This window comes from Neopelma chrysocephalum, unplaced genomic scaffold (genome assembly GCF_003984885.1).
Source record: "Neopelma chrysocephalum unplaced genomic scaffold, ASM398488v2 Primary Assembly neopelma1_22, whole genome shotgun sequence".
Lineage (NCBI taxonomy): Eukaryota > Metazoa > Chordata > Aves > Passeriformes > Pipridae > Neopelma > Neopelma chrysocephalum.
In genome coordinates, this window is record NW_020897689.1 from 9,904,844 (window position 1) to 9,916,870 (window position 12,027).

The 12,027-nt window shown below is 37.0% G+C and overlaps 1 protein-coding gene across 6 annotated transcripts in view; it reads left to right on the top strand.

Moving 5' to 3' along the window:
• NCOA2 (nuclear receptor coactivator 2) overlaps positions 1-12,027 on the top strand; it is a 186,427-nt gene that overhangs the window by 129,022 nt on the left and 45,378 nt on the right. For all 6 annotated transcript variants that reach the window (XM_027697197.1, XM_027697603.1, XM_027697282.1 and 3 more), the window contains 5 exons: positions 3,813-3,916; positions 8,677-8,854; positions 10,258-10,443; positions 11,275-11,376; positions 11,474-11,614. In XM_027697197.1, coding sequence (XP_027552998.1) covers positions 3,813-3,916; positions 8,677-8,854; positions 10,258-10,443; positions 11,275-11,376; positions 11,474-11,614 — 711 coding nt within the window. The remainder of the gene's footprint in view (positions 1-3,812; positions 3,917-8,676; positions 8,855-10,257; positions 10,444-11,274; positions 11,377-11,473; positions 11,615-12,027) is intronic.

Here is a 12,027-nt window from a genome sequence, read left to right on the forward strand (position 1 = left end):
AATAATTATTTCATGTGGGTAAAGTTTATTCCACTATAATTTAGATAAAATATGCTTGATCCCTGGTAGCCATATGCATAAGGATGGGACCAGTTTCTAATTTAATGCTCCTTCTCCAGTGGAGAATTGATGAAGCCATGGGAAGCCCCTTTCCACTCAACTCACTTCCTCCACCAACAGAAGGCTGTATTTCTCTTTCCACACTAGATCTGTGCTCTGCTTTGGCCACTGTGCCCGTAGCATGCCTGGTAACACTTTGCTGACATTTGAACAGGGACATCGCTGTTCCAGGAGGCAGCACCTCTGGAAGGTGTGAGATCAGGGAACCGGCTTCCGCCCTCCATGTGAGTGGCTGCAGTGGAAAAATCTAGCAGCTGTGGTTAATCACAGGGCAATACCTGCAACTCCCATGGGGCTGGAAAAAAGGCTTCTGAGAGGCTTTGTGAGGTTGGGCCTCTGCAGATATTTTCCTAACCCCTAACTTTCAAAAATCATTAATCTAGTGTGGAAATTATAAAATTTTTTATTTGTTTGCAGGGCCCCCAGTGAACCTAGAAAAGATAGGAGAAGTAAAAAAGGGAAAGTAAACTTTACATTTTTTGCACCATTATTTAGCACCGTAAGCTGGAACTGTTAAGAGAAATGAAAAATACTGACTTGTGATAATTCATGAGTGTTTCAGCATTCGAAATTTGTGTATCAGTCGTTTTTTTCCAACCTTCCTGCAACAAATTTTCATTGTTAATTGGCCCCATGTGCTGTATTGCTGAAGGAAAGATTTGCTTTTCAAGACATTCCCCATGACTGACTGTCAGGACAACACTGCTGACAGGATTTGGACTTACTTTTCCTGTATGTGCTGATAGAGTTTTCATAAGGGCTTTGTAGTTTAGTCAAAAATGGACAATTCATTGCATAGTTGAACATTATCAGTAGCTGCAGTTTATAACAATGACCTAAGTTACAGCTGGTCCTACTCAGAGGCTGTCTGAGGCCATGGTTTCCTATACAATGCCACTTAAATAAGTGTGGCTTGTAGTCTGAATGTGTAACCTCTTCTAAGCTCTCCAGTTACTTGAATTCTTACACAATTAAGTTACAGATCCAATTACGAAGTCCATAATTTTGGAGCACTTGTGATTTAGAATGCTTTTCAGAACGCCTCGCCAAATGTCATCAGTAGTGTAGTGTACATTGTCAGTATCTTGGGGAGAGGTGGACAGGTAACATTTGTGTCTAAATAGTATTTTCATATTTTCTCCGTTCATTACACTTTTTCCTTGAGCAAGAACTTTGTTTATTGAGCCCTCTGAGGAAAACAGCATCAAAGGGAAAAGAAAATGGAGAGGTCAAATGGTTGTGAGGGACAGCTGGTGATAAAACAAGCAGTTAGGATTGAAAGAGTCAAAGTGGAGAAATGGGGAAGCAGAGAGGAAAGCAGCCACTCAGGAGCTGGATATGAGGTTTGAGGGATCCTTGGTGTGACCTGGTATTTCAGATTCTGTGTTGACTACCATTATAGTAATTAGAAACATTCTCTTTTTCGTTTGTATAAAACCCCACCAGTGTGCATAAAAGACAACAGTTGCTTTTATAGATGTTATTGGTGGTTTGTATGAACTCCATGGTTGTAAGAGTGAAAAAAAATCACAGCACATATTTTGTATTATGTGAAAAACAATCAGTAAAAGTGGTCTCTGTAAACTGGTGCCAGTTACATGCTGGAAACAGCATTTAATTAATGTGCTTGCACACCATTGCTGGACCATCTCTGCAGCCCCTCCATTTCTGGTACACAGAGAATAATCCCATGTCCTCCCATAGGCAAGATGATCTCAATAGCTGAAGCAGCGTGAGGGGATGAGAGCAGGAAGCTGGTATCCCTATCCATTATAACATTTTACAGTGTGAAACTAGAGATCACTTTATACTACCAGGAACAGATGGGAAACAGATATCATCACTGACTTTATTAAAAGCTCAGCTCTATTTTTAGAATTCTTTTGGAATTTTTAGAACATGTTTTCGGTTTTGTATCATCATATGGTGCCAACTCTGCTGTATTGTAGATGAGAAGGATTGTTCAATTGTTTTTCTGTTACATCTAATTTCTACTTTTTGCCAAAAGAAGAAAGGTAAGGAAAAAAAAATATTTATAAAATCTCACTGTAGTCCCTAGTCTAAACCAAAAATACTAATTTTGTATCCTGATGAATTTAAGTTGTAGAGGAAATGTTAATAGTTATTTCTACTGTGTTTATTTCTATCACATTATGCTAATAAGAGTGATTTAAAATTAGTCCATTAGTTGCAACAATCCATCTTCAGAGCAATTTTGTTTCATCATTATTCACAATGGTGTTATATAGTGTAAGGACATACCCTAAGAAGACAGCTAAGATTTTCATGAATCTTTTCATGAAAGCAAGGAACCGTAGAATTCTAGGATGAGACAGCCTGAGTGACCAAAGCCTTATTGCCAGTGGCTGATCGCTGATAGGAGAACACCCAGGGGTTCTCAGAAGCAATTTCTTTACTGTATGTCTAAGCATCTATTCACACTGACTGTATAACCTTTGCCAAGGAAAGTTCATAGGAACTTTGGCTGCAGTATTGCAGATCTACAGATAGCAGAAAATACTGTACATTTGGATACATTTTGATTTCTATGACTAATGCTTTAATTTTCACTAGAGATGATTTTCCAAAGGCCCTTTATACCATCCATACATTGTACTTTCAGTAATTCCTAAATTAATCTTCTGGTTTATTGTTGTAGAAGGCATAATTTCTTGTTCTTGTAATTTCAGTGTGCTTGTGTGTTTGTTAAAATAATCTAAAAATCATGGTAAAAATTACAAATCCTTAACTGTTTTTAATATTCTAGATTGCAGGGTGGCATTACTTTTACATAGCTGCTGCTTGAAAAATAATAAAAGAATGTTTTGAGTATAGAACTAGCAACAAAAAGTTACTAATTTCAATTTGCTATGTACAATATGTAATACTAGAATAGGTATTTTGTATAGTGTTTTAATTACTTCTATTACTTCACCCTTAAACACCAGAATCATTCTTGGAGTAGAAAAATTAATACAGTCCATTGCTTGATATGAACTATAAACCCACTAGATTTGAAAGTTCTGTGAGCATCCCATATATTTGGAGTTGGTGTGATCTGTGATGCTGTATATAACACGTAATGTCTGGCATTATGTTCCAGAAACCTTAAATCATTATTTTCTTGCCTGTAATTTTCAAATACAGCACTTGAAATTGTATATAGTTCTAATAACATATTGGTAAATAAGGTGGTATGAAAATTGGGTGATAGTAAGAATGTGGGTGGAGGCATGGGAACAGAACCGAGATGTCTGTTTCTCAGTACTGAAACAGTAGATTGCGGACTTCTGTTTTTCCTTCTAAATATAGCTATCGTGGAAAAGTTGTGCAGCTCTAAGCTTTGCATGCTGTTTTAGATCAGTCTTTTAATACACCTTGATCCTGGCTTTTGCTCACTGCATCTTCTTGTAAGGCCCTTGTCTTTGCCCAGTGTTAGGTTTTGTAGTTCAGTAAAATGTCTAGCAGAGAAACAGCAGAAATTATTTCAATTGTGTCATAAAACCTGAAAACTGAGAAGCAAATAGGCTGGTTATGTTTCCGTTGAATCATTATGGAAGACTGTTTAATCTCATTTTCAGAACTGTTGCACTGTAACCGTTTCATAGCTGTTCTCAGTTCTCTGTGGGCTCTTGGTGTATTGCTGAGGGATCACTGCTCTCTCATTTAAGACATAGTTTTCTTTATTGCAGAAAAAGCAGCAGCGGCTAATGAAGATGAAGTGCAAAAAGCAGATGTATCATCTACAGGTCAGAGTGTCATCGACAAGGATGCACTTGGACCAATGATGCTTGAGGTAAAGAGCACAAAATTCCTTTATTTAAGGTAGTTTTGCTCCTCCTAGGATGAATTAAATTAAAAGGTGTTGTCAGAGGTCGCCATAAAGGAATGGTCAAGAGAGACAAGCCATCTTGGCTACTTGGAATTGTCATTTAAGAGCAGACAGCCTGTTTCAATTGGATTCAGTAATGAAACTCTATTTAACTTGGGGTAGGGAGAGGCAGAAAAAGAGAGTTCTGCTTCTTTGGAATACAGGCAACTTGACGGGCTTCAGCTGGTAGCAAATCTTGGGTGTCTGCGTGTGCCTGTTTCTTTGTTCTAAACCACAACAGCTGTGGAAGACCTGTTCTACCTAAACATTAACTTACATGTACAGTAATATACAAGTGAATAATGCTTCCTCTGGAATTGCATGTTATTGCTATACTGTTTTAATATTTTGGCATTTCAGCACTTACAGCAGGACTCTCCCCTCTAGAATATAAAAGTAATCTAGAGAGCTTTTCAAAATGTGCATTTTGGTTTATTCATTTAAGATTTCTGTTTGGTTTTAGCTTTTATTTTGATACCCCAAAAGGCTTTGTGGGTAAAACCTAGCTTCCAAATGTATTAATAGTAATGTTGGGTAGGTTGTCTGAGATCCTAATGTCATGTGCTACTGTCCTTTGGCACTACTGCTTTATCTGCTTAAGCTCACTTGCAAACTGTTTATTCCTGTTGTGGCTGTGGACTTTATCTGTAAGGAAGAATAAATGTTACTTTAGATAACATAAAACACAAACTCTGAATCAGGCTAAAGGAACCAGCTTTGGCAAAAGCATAATTATTGATCATTTCTAAATGCATTTATAACAGTTTTAACTATTTGCAAACACTTTACCAATTTGCCAGTTATTTTTCATAATTTGTTAAATGAACACATAGTTTTCTATACTGCATATGAAATAAGGGCTCCAAATTCAGAGTACTAAACATAAGAAAGATTAGACAGGTTGGAGCAAAAACATTGTTTTTTGAGAAGTAGGGCTAACAAATTAATTATTTATTATGCATGCTCACTGAATTGAATGTTGTTGGTTTTGCTATCAAACAAGGTTACACATTCATCTCTTACATTGCTATGCTAAAATTTATCTGTAAATTTTCTATTAATTTAATTGTAATGACCTGTTTTAATCAGAGGGAAAATAAGAATAATGCGGTATTTTACCTGGCTTATCTTGCATGATTGGCTATTGCAGCAAACATGACATGTAAAATCACCTGTCTGTTCCATTATTCCATTTAATTTAGTTTTTCTTTCCATTGAAACCACTGCATATTAACAGTGAAAGATTGTGGAACTCAATTAATGAACCATGGTCCTTTTGCACCAAGAAACTTAAAAAGGACTGAAAGTTGTTACATGTTTGCTGTGAAAAGACTACAGATACTTTCTTTGTGTCTTTATTGCCTTAAGGAAATGCAATTAGGTTATTTCATCTTTACAAAACCCCTTTATACAACCTCTTCAAAAAACCTACCCTTTTTCACTGCCAAATAAAAATAGCAATGCTGATGAACAGTTTATTAGTTGATTTGGTTTAGAAATTTGGTCTGTTTTTATTAAAAAATAAAACCAAAGAATCCTCAAAATAGCGAGTGTTTGCAGCTGAAGAAAGTGAGTAAAATTCATCAAGCAGCTCCCTCTGAGGAATATTTTAACGTATTTCTTGGTTAAAGCATAAAGTTGGTAGCATGAAAGTGTGGAAAAATGGCCAAGAGAGAACTGACAACATCTCAAAGAATACAAATGTATTTTCCATTCCAATATATCTTCTAAAATAATATCTGTTTTCTTGGTTTCTCTTCCATCATGTTGCCCAGTATTTGTTAACCCTTCGTCCCAGTAGCTCTGAAGAAAAGTTATTGGTTGTGGTGGCTCACATCTGGACACAGAATTAAGAAATTATTACAAAAGTGAAAGCTTCTAGAATTTATAAGTAACTTGGTGCACTTGCTCAAAAGCCTGCTGCTGCTTACCTGCAAGATTATTTTATTAATAGAATAGAAAGAAATGGGAGACTGAAATATAAAGCCCTTTGTTATTCTAGGCCCAAAAGACCACTTCTGTGGTCAACCCAAGAAGCAGCTGTGAGGAAACAGCACAGAGCACTTCCTTTGCAAAGAAGTTGCCACACTAGGAAACAGTAGAGAAAACTGAAAATTATTGTGGGATGACAGTAACTCTCAAAATCTCTTGCTTGCCATCTTCACCTTTGAAAATTTTCTCCTTAGGACTGCAGTAAACATCTGTGATGGCTTTGGTTTTCCAATCCCTCTGAGTTGATGTGTGGACAGTTGGCAGGTAGAATGGTTCAGCCAAACCCACACCCTTCTGCCAACTCTAAACACCATGTAGTTCCATGGTGAGCCAGTTCAGGGGACTGATGTGGCTAGCATCTTTTTTTTTCCTCAATTAGTTTTCAGCCAACTCAGTTCTTTGGTCCAGCTCTTCATATCCTCACACAGTACAGGGTGCTGTCATGATGTGGAAAGGGCTAAATCAAAGAGGTCATGCTTACACTGGTTTCAAATGGTGAAATGCAGTCTAAGATCCTAATCCATAGCAGAGGTGCTAATAGAAAATTATATTAGAGCCTCAATTTATTAATAATTTGTAAATCATTGTTAGTTAAACTAAATAACATTCAGCAGGAAAATGTAATGAATGTTAAGAAAGCACATAGAAAGCAGGGAGCTCTCCAAATAAAGTAAATTAACAGGAGAAACCAAGAATTATCAGAAACAAGAAGGCAATGATAAAAAAGCAAAGTCAGAGATTAGAATTTATGACAACAGGAGGAAAAAAGACTTGGTTTATCTTAGTTTAGAGGCAGCCAGGAAAAGTATACACTTGTGCATTTATTTGTGGGTTTTATTATGTTGTAATATAAAATAGAACAAAGAAAGTGTGTGTCAACCATTGCCTCAGCTGCTCTGCTTGGGCATTGTGCTTTAACTATCCCTCCCCTGGAGCAGAATGATTATCTAACTTAGTTTGGGAAGAACCTCTAAAGCTTGTGTATTCCAACCTCCCACTGCAAGCTGGTCCAAGTACAGCAGGTGGCCCATATCCAAATCCGGCCAAGGTTTGAATAGGTCTGGGGAGGGTGGTTTCACAGCCTCTTCCCATATCTGACCACCTTCATAGTGAATTTTTCTTTCCTTGTATCTCCGTGAAGTTTCCTGTCTTCCAACGCATGTCTGTTGTGCATCATCCTTCCCTTGTGAACCTCTGACTAGAGCCTGGCTCTGTCTTCTCTTTAGCCTTGTGCTAGGTGGCTGAAGACAAGTAAATTCCATCCTAAGCCTTCTCTTTTACTGTCTGGATTTGCTAATTGTTCAGTAGTGTACAATATTTTTAACATCTCTGTAATCAGAGATGTTGAGAACTGCCTGCTAAGACCAACACACAAGTTGTACTGCATACAAATGTAGCCGTATCAAAAATGCCACATGCTTGCTATGGCATCTCCTGCTTGTTAGGCTGTTTTGCAGTGAGCTGTGTTCAGGTTTAGTATGGATCCACTTGGTTTTGACCCATAATGAATCATGGGTTGTGTGCTTTTCTGATTTCTTTCTGTCTCTGGAGATATAATAATTCACAACTCTTCTAGTTGTGTTCCTGCCAATCCTTAAAGGGGTGAATAAATCAGGAAAAGCTGAAGAAGTCTGTGTAGGTTGTTAGTGGAATGCTTTGGTGCTTTAAGTTGAAATGTATCCCCCTTTATCTGCTCTTATGAGATAAAGTTAGATGAATGTATTCTGACATTTCTACCATCCGCAATCATGCTTACATCTTAAGAAAAATAAAGTTTGCATGAGAATTTCTTAGCAATACTCAAATTTTTACTTCATTCTCATTGGGTAGAAGTGACATATTATTTGGCTTAGGTTTCAGATAACATAGGGGAGATATCTTGGAAAGAATGCTGCAGCGAGGTTGTCACTGTCACAAGAGATAAGGGGGGAAACCATTCAGCAGAAAATACTAATCTAGACACTTCCTCACAGAAACTTTAAGTCCTTTGGAAAACCGTGAAGCTGAGTTGAAGAGGTGAAAGCCTGGTTCCTGTTCTCTGGATCATGTGTGGACTGAATTAAACTGGTGTCAAATTAAAAAAAAATGAAAGCACTCCTGGCAGTAGAGACTAAAGCTCCCCCATCCTCACTGCCTGCTCTCAGCTCCCTTTGCCCTTCTCTGCTTTTAATCTCTTGCGTTCCTGGCTGCATGAAGATCCACTGCTGGGGATGGGGAGAGAGTCTTTCTTTTTGCTTGTGTTTTCCTTGCCTTGTGACAGCATGTCCTGTGGTGTTTTCCTGGGATCAGTCTTCCTGTACTGCATAGAGGAGTGAATAGGCTGTGGGTTTAGCAGAACCATCTTCTGGTCCAGGTTTCTTACTTCATATGCAGGCAGATAAATAGCAACCTCTTCCATTATTTATGTTTGTTTGTTTGGGGTGGGAGATTTGTTTTTTTCCATGGGTGGGTTTCATTATTTTGCAAAGTGTGCACCTTTCTGTGCTTTTACACTAGTTTGATATAAGTAAGATTAGATGCTCAATCTGAAATGTGTCCATTGCTATTACAGACAATAATATAAGAACTGAGGTTGATGTGGAAAGATTCCGCTGTGTCTTCTGGGTGGAGTATTTATTTTCTGGGCATCTTGTTAATCTGATTGTTTGGTATTGTGTTTCTCTCTCTCTACATTTCTTTTTTTTCCCCTATAGGCCCTAGATGGGTTCTTCTTTGTAGTGAACCCAGAAGGTAATGTTGTGTTTGTTTCTGAGAATGTGACACAGTACCTGAGGTACAACCAAGAAGAGCTGATGAACACAAGCATATATAGCATCCTGCATGTAGGGGACCACAATGAATTTGTCAAAATCCTGCTGCCAAAATCTTTAGGTATATAACTTTTCCTCATATCATATCATTACTTATTTAACTTTAATTTTATAAGTCAGTGTTTCAATAACTGAAGTTAATGTCCTTCTATTACTTACAGTTTCATCATATACACTATATATTTTTAATGTATATATAGACTAGGAATGATTAATATTATTCTCAAAAGCATCCTCCACTCTTTTCAAATTTTTCTTTGTTAAAATTGCTCTTAGTAACTCATGTTAGCTGATACTTTTTAATGGATCTCCAGGGTGAATCACTAAAAGACAGCATTAGCTATGTGAACTCTCTGTTAGTTCTTTGTCTAGGCTGGTTATTCCAAGAATGGCCCAGGAAAGGGGGAATATAAAAGAAAAACCGGCAACCTCCTTATACTAGGATTTTTATTTCAATGATTTTATTCTTACCAGTATTTACGGTTATCTTTCAAAACCTGTTTTTGTTAGTTGCAGCCATTTGTTGATTCATATTAATATTAGTTTTAATATGATTGTGTTTTGGAGGAGGTGAAAAGGAGGAGAAAGTCAATACCGGGTGCCTCACTTACCTACAGCAGTTTTTAAAGTATTACGCAATTCACTGTAGCATTTTATTAGTGTACTTATATACCCTGAAGAAGCAAAAATGTAAATGGTTAAACTCAATATATTACTGCCTTTATTGCATTTTATGACTCAAGAGGGCAAGTGAAGAGTATTTTAAATACGACCCTGCTATTTCCTTATGTCGAGCTACATTAATTCGCTCTAATGTCCAGTACCTATATTTGTGCATCTAAGGATTTTGTTTCTTTTTTTTACTTGTCTTAAGCACTGTGTTAGGCCTTAATTTTATCCGTCACTCCACCCAGGTCATTCTCATCCCTCCAGTCTTTCCCATTGTAGCTGAGACTGTGTGTTTCAGTATATTCCCTATTGTATTGCTTCCTGTTTTTATAAATACATATTAGTTCCTTTTTTTTCCTTTTCTAATCTGGACACAGATTTTTGTACAGTGCAGGCATCTCTTTTGTATTAATAACTTTTAAGTTCACTGGAAAGATCCTACGTACTGCCTTATTTTTTCCAAACTTACAAATTAACTTGATCTACACAGTACTGTATAACTTTTACATGCACCAATATTTGAACTTTTATCTTGCTTTTCTACTATGTCATTTTAAGTCATTTGAAAAAAGCATGATAGATGAACAAATTAGCATTGCTCTTAAAATCTGATAATTTTGTAAATCACTTTGTTATGTGCTGGTTTGGGCTTTAATATTAAAATTAGATTGTTGTTGTTAAATGAGCTTGTTTCCCGACCAGTTTGCAAAGCACCCTGATTAATTTCCTGTGGATAAGCAGCAGAAATGCCTGCTACCAGGTTTATCTCACTATGTGATCTTTGCTTTTGCTCAGTGAATGGGGGATCTTGGTCTGGTGACACTCCTAGGCGTAATAGCCATACCTTTACTTGTCGGATGCTGGTAAAACCTCTGGCTGATTCTGAAGAAGGCCATGATAACCAGGAAGCACATCAGAAATATGAAACTATGCAGTGCTTTGCTGTTTCTCAACCAAATTCCTTCAAGGAGGACGGTGAAGGTAATTACCACTTTAAATTTGTGTTATTGAAGTTTTGGGGCAATTGATAAAGTGAGCTCTAAGTCCTGAAAAAATGGAAAAATTATAAGTTTTTTCCTTTTTCATTTAACTGTAGAAAGATACTTTCATCTTGGCTATGAGTGTATTCACTTGCATGCACCTATTCGTTAAACCAGTATAGTTGAAATTGAGAGAAACTGTTTACCTGAAAGAGATATCCTAGTTTTATATTGCTTCAGTTGTAAGAAGAATGTAGCTGACTGGGAAGAAAGTTTTGAAGGGCAATTTTTTGAATTCTTAGAATTTGAAGACAATCGTGGTTTACCATTTCCTTTACCATTTACTACTTCAGCGGGTAAATTTCCTCAGATGTTTTATAAGTATTCAGGTAAGTACAAATGGTTATTTTGAAGCTACTTTCTCAGAGACAGTAAGCATTTGGGGCATGTTTAAGAAATGTGGCTTAGAAGGTACGAAATGGTGAGTGTTGAAGAAATGTGCTCTTTGTGCCTGCAGTGTATTCTTGTTTATTAATTATCTCCAGAATGGTTGAGCTACTACAGGTATATGTGCCAATACTTATTGTTGTGCTGGAGTCCTTGATAATTTTTCTTCAAAAAGAGAAAACAAATCCACCTTTTTTGTTTTGTTCAATGTTGTAGGAAATAATGAAGATATAAACTCACTAAGTTTTGTATATCCTTTTATTGATACAAGACCTATTTTTTGGTTCAAATAGATTTAAGGAACTTTTTAAAAATATTTCTGAAGTCTTTGTGTAAACAAAAGTCTTCCCCTTCTATAAAAAATAAAGTAACGTTTTTCTTTCAGATTTGCAGTCTTGCTTGATTTGTGTTGCAAGAAGAGCGCCAATGAAGGAAAGACCGCTTCTTCATTCATCAGAGAGCTTTACTACACGCCAGGATCTACAAGGTATTGTGAAACACGAGTAGGAGTTTTTAATTTTAATTTCTTTTCCTCAAAGGGGAAATTGCTGTAACAAGTGTTTTCTAATGTTTTCTAATACCAGGCAAAATAACTTCACTGGACACAAGTACCATGCGAGCAGCCATGAAACCTGGCTGGGAGGATTTGGTGAGAAGATGCATTCAGAGGTTCCATTTACAGCACGAGGGAGAAATATCTTTTGCCAAGAGGCATCACCAGGAAGGTTAGGTTTCATATTTTTAGCACTTTCTATATTTAAACTGTTTGTCATTTGTATCTCTTGGTTGTTGTTCTCTTTGTTATGTTTACATGGAACAATCAAGGACTCGTGACAGTCCCCTTCTCAAGCTGATTTGCCTAACACATCGATGGCTCTCTGTACAGGTGTTGCACCTTTCACCCTGTTTCCTTTAGCCTGCTTGTTATTACTGTGCCACCTTGGAATGTGCTTTAAAGCTTCAAAATGTCAGTTATTTTGGAATGAAAGACCCTTGTATGTTGCCCAATGAAATATTCACTGCCCATCATTCTTCAGAACCTCAACTCGCACATTGCAGATCATTGACCTATATTCCTTTTCTCTACAAAAATGGACATCTACCGCCACATTTCCCTGTGAGAAACACACGGTGTGAA